Source organism: Neopsephotus bourkii, unplaced genomic scaffold (assembly GCF_033783945.1).
Source record: "Neopsephotus bourkii isolate Nb327-2 ecotype Australia unplaced genomic scaffold, CSIRO-AGI_Nbou_v1 NB_1820, whole genome shotgun sequence".
Lineage (NCBI taxonomy): Eukaryota > Metazoa > Chordata > Aves > Psittaciformes > Psittacidae > Neopsephotus > Neopsephotus bourkii.
In genome coordinates this window covers 440,344-454,924 of record NW_026902293.1, presented here as the reverse complement: position 1 = coordinate 454,924, position 14,581 = coordinate 440,344, and the positions used below count along the sequence as shown (strand labels likewise).

The 14,581-nt window shown below is 37.2% G+C and overlaps 1 protein-coding gene across 6 annotated transcripts in view; it reads left to right on the top strand.

Annotated features, from left to right (window-relative positions):
• ST18 (ST18 C2H2C-type zinc finger transcription factor) overlaps window positions 1-14,581 on the top strand; it is a 170,516-nt gene that overhangs the window by 138,491 nt on the left and 17,444 nt on the right. For all 6 annotated transcript variants that reach the window (XM_061343075.1, XM_061343076.1, XM_061343077.1 and 3 more), the window contains 2 exons: window positions 6,478-6,723; window positions 12,700-12,815. In XM_061343075.1, the coding sequence (XP_061199059.1) occupies window positions 6,478-6,723; window positions 12,700-12,815 (362 nt within the window). The remainder of the gene's footprint in view (window positions 1-6,477; window positions 6,724-12,699; window positions 12,816-14,581) is intronic.

Sequence of the window (14,581 nt, the reverse complement as noted above, 5' to 3'; positions counted from 1 at the left end):
AAAACATCTCTTGATACTTTACCAGTGCTTGGACTCAAATAATGCAGCATCAACAGACGACTACAGAGTTAATGATTTCCTCTTTCTGATCCTGATAGCACACACATTCACCAAGCCTGAAAATACCTGTGGCATGGCTGAGTTCAGAGCCCCATAAAACCAGACTTCTCAGCCCTGCCCTTTGCCACAATTTTTTCTTCCTTTGCATAAGAAAGACTGATTAGCATCATCTATGTTTTAGCAGATCAAAACTCCTGACTTGTAAAGGTGTTTGCTCTTATAGCAGCAGCATTAGGAAACCTCCCAGCAATCCAAGCCATGACACTTTGCAGGTGGAAGGCAGTGTGGTGATAAAGCAAGGACAAGGGGGCTGCAGAGGGTTTCCTGGACTTGGTGGAAATCCTTTGCAAATTACACAATTGTCAGGGCTGTAAAGGTTTTTCTTCTAAGTTTTAAAAGCAGAAGTTGAACTACAAACATTTCAAGAAAGTGTCATTTTCTTGAATTCGCTCAGGGCATGCTTATGTCGCCTTGCTTAAACAGGTGAGGAAAAGACCAAAACATTTTTTAGCACAAGTGTATTTTGTAAGTAGGTTTTTTATCTTTCTGTCTCAAATTTTATTTCTTGACCTCCAGTGCTGTCAATTTTTTAGTAAGAATTGGTTTTTTTACCTTAAATATTAACTACTTCTCTGTAAATATAGATAATGCTTAGATGAAAAAGTATGGTTTTATAGCACAGTTCCAAATTTCACTACTTTGATGGACTTTCAAATACATTATGTATCAGTTCAAAAAGGAGAGTTTAAGCCAAAAAAAGAAAGGGAAGTGTAGCAAGGATAGAGAAAATAGATTGCACATTAATAATACCACTGGGAAGCAAAACTTCCAAAACTACAAAGGTGAGCTGCCAACTCTCTCAAGATTAAAATTATGAATTTATAAATTAAGCAATCTAAAGAATAAATTTGTTCTGAAATGAGCATTAAAATGGATCCTAAATTTTATCTATGAATTATCTATCAGCTGCATACAAAATACTAGCATCATCAGATACCTTGATGATTCTACTTTCAAAAATAATTAAAACCACTTTAATCTTACATTATCAGCCTTTCAATCTTCACCTGGTACTGGAGTAAACTGTTCCCCTGAATATAATCCTGATCACCCTAATTCTCATGCAACCAGTACCCCTAACTCCTGATTGCAGTTTAGTAGCTTGATTCAACTTGCATTGAAGTTAGGAGAAGGATTGCCCTTGACAGCTTAGCCTGCAATTTCTAGCATAGTGCAAGAGCCTACATCATTGTAACATCCAGGGATCTTCCCTATTTACAACCCTCACCACATTCATGTCTCACAGAGATAGCTGCAAGCAATACAGTTTATCTGTATCCTCACCATTAGTGCTTGCCAAACATTTTGTTGACTGTTTTGGTGTTTTTCCCACCTGTTTAGACAAAATGGCATATGCAGTCTATGCATTGAAAGAAAACAACAAAAAAAAAAATTACACTTGCTAAAATTATTTAAAGTTCAGATTCTGGTTTTCAACAAAAGTGTGTCATCTCTCCATTCTTGGATATTGATAATGGTGATAATCACGTCAATTATTTCAACAATGTAGTTAGTACTCAGCACGTTTTTCAGGCAGTCCTTTACTCCAAATACCTTAAAGCCTAAATACAGGATGAAAAATCAGCCAAGAGTATCACTAGGTACCATCCTGTTATACTGCTGTGCATACTGCTTCTCGAGTACACTCTTGGCTAGCCTTTTTTAATTTGTGAATTGCTCTGAGATGAAGATGTGACTTCATTTTTTGTCTCAGACTTTGCTGGGTAGTTATAAATTTTCTTTTTTTGGACCCAAATTAGTATTTTAATTTGCTGCTGAAGAGCTCAATTGCTTAAATATAAGTCAGAAGAACTGAGGTTCAGGTGCATGTATATTTATTGGCTGGGCATAAAAGAACCTGTACTCTTTTGGATGGTGTTGTATTAAGAATAGTATTCATATGCACAGCAAGATACTAGTTTCAGAATTACTCCAAATACCAGAACTGAAGAGCTCTTTCCAGCTTTCCAAACTAGACTGAACTGCTAATGGAAATGCAGAATCACTGATGATGATGTTTCTTTGCACTCACTTAGTATTAGGTTACATGGCTGATGCCGACCAAAGAATGCATAAACCCCATTATATGTAATGGTACAATCTCTGTAAGGTCACAGGTTTGAAATAAGACACAATAATTCACTCTTTCTGATCCAGATATGAGATAAAACTTAACTTGTAATCATTACTGGAGACATACTACAGAGTATTAAATGTTGTGAGTGATCAGATAGACCAAAAGCATATGAAAAAATGCAGGAGTAATTTGCCACAAAACCCTACTTCCTTTATTGTTCTAGTTGATGTAGTTCAGTTCTAAGAACAAGACTTAGTAATGTACTCAAAAATATTCTCCAATATATATGTCACAAAATAAAAGGGAGGCTGAAAAAGTTTTACGTTGAAGTACAAAGAACTTGAAGAAGTTAGAGACCATTTTTTGTTTACACAGAATCATAGAATAGTTAGGGTTGGAAAGGACCTTAGGATCATCTAGTTCCAACCCCCCTTCCATGGGCAGGGACACCTCTCACTAAACTATGTCACCCAAGGCTCTGTCCAGCCTGGCCTTGAACACAGCCAGGGATGGAGCATATTTATATTAGTCTTCATTTTAGACATATAATCTTAGTATAGTGCTACTTGTACTTTATCTTTTCACTGAATAGATACTGGAATAAAGAAAATACACTTCAGCCATTTTTCTCTCCTTTTTAATTCTGGAACCTTTTTTACACCTGCTTGTGAAACTTGTGGGGGTGATTACACAGTCACTGATGTGGGAGTAGATAAGGAGTAACCTGAATTTAACTATTGTGTGTATCCTCTCACCCCTCATTGATTTTTCATTGTTGCTTCAGTGGATTTTTTTTCTGTTTTACACCAGCGTTAAGTGTAAATAACATCAAAATCAGACTCCCAAGATTTACACAACCTCAAACTTACGTAAGTTAGGAAATAATAAGATATATTGGCATCTTTATTTTACTTATGTTTTTAAGGTAGAATCAGAACAGTTTACATTGTTTTGGTAGCTATATTTTAAATATGTCATGCTAAATGGATAAATATAGGCCTGTTCACACATGCAGTAGAGTCAACAGTAACAAGATCTTGCCTTCACTGAGAACACAGCCTTTACAAGTCTGAGCTAAGCATAGTAAGTGCCATTTTCTGTCAGTATGTCATAGCACTGCTCTAGGGTTTTTTGCCATTTGCCATTTTTGTCTTTTTAGTTCCATTTTAAAAATAATGTAAAAATAAACGTGGTAAAACAAGCAAAGGAGACATATTGAAAGGAGGGTGGAATGAGAGTAGGAATGAAAACTGAAGCAGTATCTCTGACTATCCTATCATTTTGCTCTGCCATTTGGAGTTTGCTATGAAGGCAGCAAAGTGATAGCTCTTTTATACTACCCTGAATAAAAAGCCATGTTGTAAACCTGTGATCCATCCTGCAATGGGTAAAAGGGGATATTTTTTCCATGACTATATTTAATTGTTGTGTGCATCTGTGAGCTCACTTAAACCCCATCTGTATGCTACTTCACAAACACACAACCCAGACTTGCCTGATCAGAATTACGTACACGTTGGACAACCCAACTTCTATGTGAATTTCAGTAAAGTGCTGAGAAAGCTTTAAATATCCATGTTAGTCAATGTTCTGCTTATGAGCCAGAACTCCTTGTTGTGGCTACTGGTACCTGTTTCCCAGACACGAAGCTTTTCCTGTTATTTTTTGATGTCTAGTTTCACCAAGGAGGGGACCTTCATTCTTTTACATCCTTTGTGTTGTCTCTATTGCCCTCTGAGTAGCTGATATTTTGTCAGTGACAGAGAATCTGCACTATTTATGGGGTTTGCACTATAAAACTACTGCAACCCAGTCACATGGCTTCCTTTCCTAAGCCATCTGTCACAGAGGTCTGGAATTTTATGAGAATGTTGGTTGTGCAGACTTAACCCAAGTTTTTTTATTATGAAAAATGTCATCAACTACAATATTTAGCATTTTACTTTACATTGGCCATTAAACTTGATTACTGTAGCTCTGTTTCATTGCTATAGTTACATATCAACTATGAAGCCAAAAAACACTGGGGCGATCATAGCAGAGCTATATTGTCGGATCCTGGAGTATGTACTTGGCACTGATATGGTTAATATCTTGGATTTTTGTAACTAAGGTTTATTAATGCTGGTATAAAAATGTATTTGATATTATACAGATGGCATAAGATGTTGTGGTTACTAAGTTATTATCCAGGATAAGCTGCACTGTCAAATTCAGGGCTTAAAACTATCACAGGAGATTAAACTATTTACTAAAAAGGGGTAGAAAGATATAACCAAAGCGTCTTAGTATGAACATATTAGAAGTGTGTTTACTTCCCATAAATATAATAAAACATCTCTTTCTTTAAGCCGTATGATTGAAAATGTGAACTTTGCTATGCAGGAGACGCAAACAAGAGATGCCTGAGTTTCTGAATGGGGGACAAGCAGATGGCTTGGTAGTGCTTTAGTCTAGGTGGGCATCTGTCTTAGACCCATGGATATAAAATGGAGTCAAGCTGTCTGGGTAAGGAGAGATTGTTGGGCCCTAAATTTTCATTTTCTACCAACATTTCCCTTCTGATTAAAAAGATTTCATCAGGCACGTTTTACCTTTAAATGAATCACCACTGGCAGTGGTAGAAGACAAGGCTGCATGAAGGAAGCTTGTATTTTTAGTCCAACCAGGGTGGCCATGTCACACTTTCAGCACAGGGATTCCCAAAAATAATTCCCAGTTACACCACAACTGTTTATAAGATTTCAAGCAAGGAGAATTTTCACTGCCCTATCTTTAGCTATTAAATAGTTGACTAATCTCCAAGCTCCAGCAACCGTTCATGGGAAAAAAGAAAGTGACCTTTTGTGCCAGTGTCTAATCTCTCCCTAAGGAAGAGGTTTAATAATGACGGGAAAATTTGTGTCCTGGACATACATGCCTCTTTTCCATTTCCAACAGAGAGTCTAGGTTAATGACTTATGCTAGTGGTTTACTTTTACACTACTCAAGGTAGCAAGTTCCAATCTGGATTTATACAACTGTCTCCTCCAGTTAAACAGCACCTAACATACCTAGCCCCAAATTTTCAAGTTGTATTTGAGCTTTGCTATGTTGCAAATAAAAAACAGTAGTGATGACAATAACAAAAAGACACATAGCAATGCTAATTACAGCATTTTACATTGCAGATCTATGACATTAGTCCTCTACAGTCCTAATGATTTCTACCTTATTCAGGGCAACTAGTCTACCAAGTGCTCCTCCAGAGCCACCTTTCACCTCTTGCCATACTCAACTTCAGTAATTACTGGGAATAGCAAGGACTAGTCTTATGTTCATTCTTATATACACAGTATGTCAACATGAAATTTTGGTAGCTTTCATCAGTAAGTTGCACTTCCAGGAGCTCTTCATCATTCCAAGAAGACTAGTTTACAGTCTTTTTCTGTGGTCAGAGAGGGTGAGGCAGAACAATGAGCTTTCTTTCCATTGTCCTTCTTGTACAGCTAAGCAGGAGCTCCTCTGAGATCTTCTCCCAAACTGGAAAGAGCAGTTGAGTCTCTCCCCTAACTGCACACACCCTTGTAATCAAAGGCTGCTTTTTGATGTACTTCCCAGGTAGTAAAGGCTTTGGCAGCTTGTGCTTAAGGTCGCCATCAGGGAGAACCTCCTAAAGATCATTTTATAGCTCCCAGTCTAGTGGTCTCAGTACAGACCTGTGCCTTAGTGGCCTAGGAAAAAAGTGATTAAAGCATTATGTTATTTTGAGTGATGTACAAAACCCTAGTGAAAATTTTTCCTACTGTTCTACTTTTAGGCATATTTCTTTCCCCCTCCTTCTCTCCCCCATGCTGCAGATGTAATGTTTCTGTGGTGTGGGGGGAAGGGAGGATACATAATAGTATTGCTGTTGGTGACCTAAACAATGCATTAATGCTTTTAACTGTGAATTGGGGTCATAGTTCTCTGTAAGAGTGAAAAGATCAAGAAGATTTAAAGCTAAACTTTTTTTAAATAAAACTAGATTTAGGGTGTATAGGTTATGGTTAAGAGGCATCTTATTTAAATTCTACTTGCTATGTTTAAGCTGAGATGCACAGATATCATTACTGAAGCTACGCTTAAGTCTGCCTAAGAGTTGGACATTAACTGAAATAAATCGAAAAGCTGGTTTTAGATTCAGATAAATTTAAATAAAAGCATACATTTATATTTATCCTTTAAAAGCACCACATGGTTATGTTGCAGCCTCACCATGTCCGTGTCTGAACATGTCTCTGTTTCCTGTTGCATGTCAGGGAGCTGAGATAGAAGTGGATGAAAATGGTACTCTGGATTTGAGCATGAAAAAGAACCGAAGCCAAGACAAAGTTATGCCTCTCACTTCTTCCAGCACAGTGCTTCCCACTCCTTCCTCTTCTCCTTTCAAAACAAGCAGCATCCTGGTAAATGCAGCCTTCTACCAGGCTCTTTGTGAACAGGAAGGCTGGGATACACCAATCAACTACAGCAAGACCCATGGCAGGAAAGAAGAAGAAAAAGAGGTATTTTTATCTGTTTCTGGATGACTTTTTCCCTTGGATGAGTGGCCATATGATGGTCTTTGGGATGACCAGTCTAGTGCATTTTAAAGGGAATCAGTTTCCACAGGTAGAAGTTTGTGAACATTGAGCTGGCTTTAAATCCATCTTGGATATGACATAAAAAATCACTACTCACTTTGAAAAAATTTGCTCTCAGAGCCTACTTGTGAATGCCTATTAGTCTCTAAGATCAGGAAATCAAAGGTATCCATCAACAGAAACTGAGTTTTAATTTTTTTTCCTGATGGCTCAGTTTTGTAGCACATACACCCAAATGGCCTAGGGGAAAAAGAAAAAAAACAAAAAAAAAAACCCCAAAACTGAAGAAAACCCAAACCAAGATATCTTTTTACATGCTGAAACAAAAAGTAATTTTTCCACATCAACTCTTTCTAATTGTAGATAATTTATTATCTAAGTATTTAAACACATGCTTAGAACCATGCCTACAATATTATTTCAGTGGAAAAATTTTTATTTTACATGTAACATATTTCAAGAAATCTCTGCCAGTGAGTCTTAGATTTCACTAAGTGAGTCCAGTGGTCCAGAAAACAGTCTGAAAGCACAAATTCAGATATTCAAAATAGTTAGGAATTTTTGAGGCTCTTGATTATAAAAAATAACACAGGAGGATAAGTACATGATTTCCACCAGTTGAGATGTTTTGTATCTGATAAACAACATAGAAAACTAGATGAGTATGTAAAGTGTCTTCGCTTTTCAACCTATCCTAGGAAATGTAAAAGCCCAAATTTGAAAATGCAGTTCCAGGAACAAAGAAGAGCAACTAAAATTTCAGCAAATACTTTTATTTAGCAAATTTCTAACTTTCATGTCTAATCTTCTAGACTGCTACTTTGAACTTGATAGTTGTGCTGGTTTGGGTTTTGTTTCTGTTTCATTCTTTCATGTCTGTTTATCTTATCTTGGCAACAAGGCAGCATAGTCTCCTTTTGCCTTTCTTTCTTATTCCTCTGCTTTGCTGGTGAGTTTGGGTTTATTTTTTTCTGTTGAGCCTGGCTGTCAGAAAATGGATTGCTTGTATTTTCCTTAAATCAAGAAGGGACCACCAGCACCTTTAAGGGCTAATTAGATAAAATCATAGTAATTAATTAATAAGTGATAGCTTTCTGAAACAGACTAAAGGATGTCCCAAACGGGATATTTTATGCAGTTTCAAATACTTTATTTGGTTTTATATATCAAATAATAGCATTTTTACATTATGTTTATTACAAAATGATCTTTTGTTCAAAACCAGCACTTCAAGAAAACACAGACAGGTGTAAATTTATTTAGGACTGAGGTTAGGAGATCCAGGCCACCAATTAAAAAAATACCTGGAAATAAAAGATAATTCAGTTGTGTGAAGAAAAACATCTGGCAGCACTGCTGACACGTCTGTCATAATGTGACTTCTGAAACAGCTTGAACGATGGAGAATCATTTCCTGGAGTCTGAGTTGTCTTGAAGAGCCCTTTGCAGTCACCTCTGTGGGCTGATGACTCTCCTTACCTCAGCAATGAGACCATGATCCCTACATCAGGCCTGTGGAGTGAGTTTAACACAAGGCAGTAAGCTGAGGGTTCACGCTCTTCCCCATTCATGCCACATATTGAGCAAGTACATCCAGCTTTGATAGAATGCTTTGCTGCAGGGGATCAATTGGTGTCACAGACTTGGCAGGGGACCTTGTCTTGCTACTCCTCCTTCCTGCTGCCACTGCAGCTCAGTGAAAGAGCCGTGTCAGGAGCACCTCCACATCCCCTCTAGTCCCTGCTTGACTTTCAGAAGACTGTAATGGGTGGCTGGCTGTTTCCCTGTCCCTTACTGGCACAGGGAGCTGCAGGCATCGGCAAGCTACCTGACAGGACATAAATGTCTGTGTTCAGGCAACCTTGCCCTTTGTTTTGACACTCAGTGCTTTGACACTCTGCAGTTCATCCCTGATCAATGATCAGACACTAAACCTTTTCTGTGAGCTTTTGCTATCCCGGGGAGTGTTGACATGTCCAGTGATCTCAGGGTCAGAGGCTCTCTTTTCAAAACCGAAGACCGGCAGTTTTCCTCATGCAAAGAAAATGACTGATTATATCTATTTCTAATTCATTGTTATCTGCTTCATATGCACAACAGTTGCTTAATTTTGGTGGTAATTTCCAGAAAATATTGTCTCTCTCTCTCTCAGAAAAATAGCCTGTCCAGATGCCCCCTTAGAAAAAAGAAAAATCTGAATTTGGAAAAAGCTCAAAATCTCTCCAAAAGGAAAGTGCTGAGAAATAACTAGAGCTGTCAGTTAGTTCAACTGTCACTTCTCCAAAGATTTCAGGGCTTAAAAATGTTAAAAGTGCCAGATGCTATTATCTGTTATTCATGTTACCATTATGTTCTGGTCTTTGCTGAAATCAATATAAACTTCCATCTGTACATTAATGGAGTTTCATTGCTTGCTTTCTTTCTGTAGTGTACACGCATGAATACACACATGCTTTTTGCAGAAAATAGTAGTTTCAGACCAATTGGGCTGGTTCTGATTTTTATTTTAGTCTGGAGTTCTTCAGAATTTTAATGTCATTTCATTTTAATTCCATTCAAATGGGAAAGGAAGAAAAGTACATATGGTTGGACTTGACTATCTGTGATGATCATCACCTAATAGACCAAAAGGTGGGAAGTGATAATGGTGTTTTTCCAAAGCGTTATCTCTCCCTCTAAAGTTAAATTCCTAGAGAAGCATGCAAGCCAAGAAAGACATGAAGCTCTACATTCAGTAGAGGACAAAAAAAATTTAGTCTTTAGGTCCAGCCTAGTCCTTTCAGACAGATGCAACCCCTTTTGGGCCATGTATACTGATTCAAGTTTGTAGAAAGTCACAGTTTAATTATTCCTTTCCCTACATTCCCTTTGCACTGTCTTCCTTTTGCAGCTTTTTTACATCTAACAATTTCATACTGCTTGAATAATACCAAGAGCTGCACAAGCTGTTAACTCAATGCTGAAGAAATCCCCTGTTTAAATCTCTATATGTCTCACTCATTCCTAGGAAATATACTAAGGGATGTCAACTAGGAAATAAACTGTTTTCCTACTTTGGTCCTTACTAGATTCTTTCTTTTTTGAAAGACCAGTTACTATGAAATTGTAGCTGTTTGTGTATGTATATGTGTGCATAACTATTGGTTTAAAAAAAAAACAACAACCAAATTTTAATAAGTCAATTCAGGAAGTTTACAATTAAAATTTGAAAAGAAATGAATTATTTCAAAGACGGAAAATGAAAATACTACAATTCTAAGCCCTTTACTATCAGTTATACTGGTGGCTGTAAATATATTCATGGCAAACTTCACCTTACAATCTTATTTTTGTTAAGTGATTCAGTGAAACATTATTAAATGAAGCTGTGAACTACAATACTGTAGCATATTTGCATGCATTGATATACATAATTCTCGATCAGTCTTCTCTGTGCAGCAAGTGTCAGAGACTGACATGATGAATATCTCATACACACACAAGTTTCTGGTCCATCACTAGCAAAAGATCAAGAGATATCCTTCATATGAGCACATACATATTAATCTATTAATATACCTTGCAGCACAAAAAGGGATGGCTACCCTTGTTTGCTGCAGGTGCATCCTGAGGTACATCACACATCTCGGCATCCCAGTGGAGAGCCAGAGCAGTCTTTTCACCACCCTATGCTCCAGGTTCCTCTCAGCTGTACCATTGACAAGAAATGGAAGAGGCTGATGAGTGCCTGGTTTTGATACATAGTTAGGGTCCAGGCAAGACATGCACTAAATTTTTAGAGACACAGCATTGGTCCTCCACTCAGCGATACAGATGTAGCCTGATAGAGTAGTTGTTAGAGAAGAAAGACTTCTTCAACCTCCATTCTGTTGGGTGTAAACCATTTTACCTGTGTTTTTTAAAGTTATTTTGACATCTAATCCCTTTCAGCTGGCAACAAAGGGTTACTATTTTGTTTCCTTTTGGCACTTTAGATACAGTGACTTACACTGCTGCTGATCTCTCTAGGACCCTGCAATTTATGTGTATAGAAAAAAGGTTTGTCAGAACTTGTGAACAGAGAAACAGGAACTCAAATCCCCATTCTGTGGATCCAGTGGCAAAAACAACCCCTCATGCCACTGGAACCAGGATTTAACTCAATGGTGGAAAAAAGCCTTTGACGTATCTTGAATCTTGAGCAAAACTGACACCCATTTTTTTTTTCACTTTTGGTTTTTAGCATTTTAGTTTCCATGTTTGGAGGACTTTCAACTCGTTATTATTTCTGTACTAACATCTTAGCACCATCTTTCATTGTTTTTAATTTTCTGTATTATTCCTTATCTGATTTTCCTTTACAAATAAAATTCTAAAAGCCTGAAATAGATCAGGGCTTTTTCATTTAAATTAATTAATTGATAATCTCTATAAAAGTGTGTTTAGAAAAGATGTATATACGTATTTTTTATTTCCATATTTGTAGCAGATTAGATTATTCCGAAACAAAATAACCCCACAAATGTGGTTGCAAAAATCGGTAGTAATTGATATAACAATAATATGGCATGGTCTCTATATGTATGTGTTGTGTGAGTTTCAGAAGACAGTAGGTAGCCAACACCAGAAAACAGAAGGAAGTCATATTGAGGATCGAGTCTCCAAATAGGCAAAGATGAGCTGCCAGAATTGAGGACCATATGGAAGCTTTATCAGAAGAAACACCCCTGCAGAGCTTACAAGTCCGTTAGGCAGAATCTCCATTTTCAGTCCAGATTCTCCTCAGCCCTCTGCTCTGCATTAACAGCTCTGCAGACATTCCTGACCCTCTGTCCTGGCATGTTCGTCAGCTGCACAAGCTTAGAGTATCTATGGCACCAGCCCTGTAAGTTTAGCAGGAGCTGGGGGCTTCTCCTCTCAACCACAGGCAGCAGTTTCTGCTCCTACGGACAGCAATCTCTGGGTGATACCTACATAAGTACTGGAACAGAGTCACAAAACCAACATGAAGTCCCAGAAGGGATTAACTAAGATTCGATAATTGATGCTATGGGCTTTGGATAATTCTTGAATGATACAATATCCACAAAGCATTCCTCCAGAAAGGAAATACTTACATTTCATAAAAATAATAATTAGTTCTCAAAACAGTATAAACCAAGCTATTTCTGAGCAATTAAAGCAGATTTTTTTGAAAGCAAAAATAAATTTCCTTTCAGGACTCCAAATTTCCAAACTCCTTCTTGAGGGATTGAATGCTCATGGTCCATACCAACCATTAGACAGCACTGTAGCAGTGATAATTTTAACCTACGAACAGTAGAAATCAAGAATTACCCTTAGCAGTCTGCTACTAAGAAAATTCCAAATCAGTTTGTTCTTATCACTTTTATGTCAACAAGTATCTGCTCTTTGAATAGCCATTCCAATCTACAGACATGAAAAGCTTTGTATTTATATATGTTTACATAAAATAGGGGAGTTTTAATTTACGCTTGCAATTTACGAATTCACAGTACAATAGGACTCACTTCAACTGTATACAAAACTTAGTGATGTACTTGCACAGAAAAAAACAAGAGCATACTTGCCAAAGTCTGTTTTGGTTCTATATATTCAACGACAACTTTCTTTTCTCCTTGTATTTTTCTTTTGCCTTTATCACCATTTTATAAATCTAAACAAAATTTTGCTTATGTATGACTTAATCCAGCATCTGCTTTTAAAAATACTTGCACAACATTTTCAAAAGTCTACCAATGAAAATCTGAAATTATGAGGTACTAAACTTTATTTCTTAAGACTTTTTTCTTATTAATATTTTCCAAGAGGTTCTCTTGTCACAGTAAGTTATTTGTTGCATATTTGGGAGGCTTTGAAGAAAGAAACTTTTTGTCACATTCTCATCTAATATTTCAGAAAGATCCAGTGAGCTCTCCAGAAAACATGGAGGAAAAGAAGTATCCAGGGGATGTCTCCATACCAAGTCCTAAACCCAAGCTCCATTCAAGAGATCTCAAAAAGGAGCTCATCACGTGAGTCACAAAAAATGCCATGATTTGCTCTGCCTGTTGTTCTGAGTGGTGGTTTTGAGTAGATTTTCAGGAGCTGAACAGGGAGACACGCATGATGATTTGCTATTGGGGTACGCAACTGTCCCAGGGTTTTCCAAACTGAAGGCAATCTATGTTTAAGTCCTTTATCTGCTTCTTTCAAAGATGAGTTACTCTGTCATGCCTAAAATCCAGTAGTTGAACAAATTTACACTCCTAGAGAGCAACCTTGCTCTGTTTTAAATTCCAAAACTTTGCTATCTAAAATTGCAAAGAAATTCCATTAAATTTCTCTGCATGCAACAGCTTGTTTCAGTTTAGAATTTGTCAATAAAATTGTCCCAGCCAGTTCCTAACACTAGTCACTTTTAAAACTCCCATCTAGACTCTTCACAAAACCCCCTTGGATTCACGTCAGTACCATTTTGATATCAATATGGTGTTTTCACTCTAATAGTCATCTGCGGCTAAGTAATCATTTATGACACTATTCTTTTTGTCCCAACCCACAGTAGGTCTTTCTAGACAAGTGCACTCCATATCACTTAGTGGTGACAGTCCATAACATATCACTGCAGACTCACCCATAAATAAATGTGTAGCATCCCATCATCTTATGGCACTAAAGCAGTTAGCTCTGCCTCTGTCTCTAGAATTTACACTTCCTTATGCAAGCTGCTGTGGAGAGACATTCTTTCTTCTCATGCCATGCAGTCTACGTGTTGTCTACTCATCGGGTTGTATCTGTAATTGTAGTTCACAATCTAAATTGCCACAGGTCAGGTTTGTTTTGCCCCTTCTAAATCAAATGCATACAAAAAATCGCTGTTTTTGTTGAAGACTAAGGCTTTTCTTTTGTAATAGTTATGCCTTTGTGATATTGACCTGTTTTGAGATGTCCGTAAAACACTTTTCTGCTCTCCTAAATAATAATACTAGGGCAACGGTCAACTTACAGTGGTTTTATTGTATTTTTTTAAACAGTGAGTAGAAACAGCTATGTAAAATGTAACTGTGCATAAAATTAAATAAGAAATAATTTTAATTTTTTAGAAAAATCTATAGATAATATAGGGATCATACTGCACTTCTATGGTCCCATTAAGCTCAGAACTTGTGCAGAACAATTCAATACAGTTGGCTCCATCATGAGGAAGTTCTTAAAATGACATAAACACATAGAAAAACTTTTTGACATGGTTAGCTTAGCTGCAGTGAGCTATTGTGTGAATACCATTTCTTAGCGTGTGCTTTTTAGTTTTTCATGTTAATTCTCTTGACCATAGCTGCGTTGCTCATATTGAAATGGTCTGTGAAAATGAGACTGTTTCTTAAGGCTTTTTAACAGATTTGAAAAACTTCCTAACACTCTGCCAGCTCAGAGAAAATAGCCAGGCTGGGATATCAATACTCCTTACTCATTGGTATGAAGTGCTAGCTAGAAGTATTTGTACAGCTTCTGCTTGCCCTTCTTATCCAAGTGCCCAGTGAAAGAAACGCAGCTCTTTATAAAGTGACTTTGCAGGGTTGGTGCTTTAGAATATTGTAGAAAGGTATAATTAATTAATTTCCCTCTCTCCCTCCATGCACAAATTGCATTTCTTGCTATCTTTGCCCTCTTGCAGAGAACTCTATCCAAGTTTGATAAATGAGCTCAGTGCTATGACAGAAGAAGGGCTGAGTCAAAACAGAAGCTATAACATCTTCCCCAAGTCAAACATATTTCCATCTCTTGGAAAAAGAAGTGT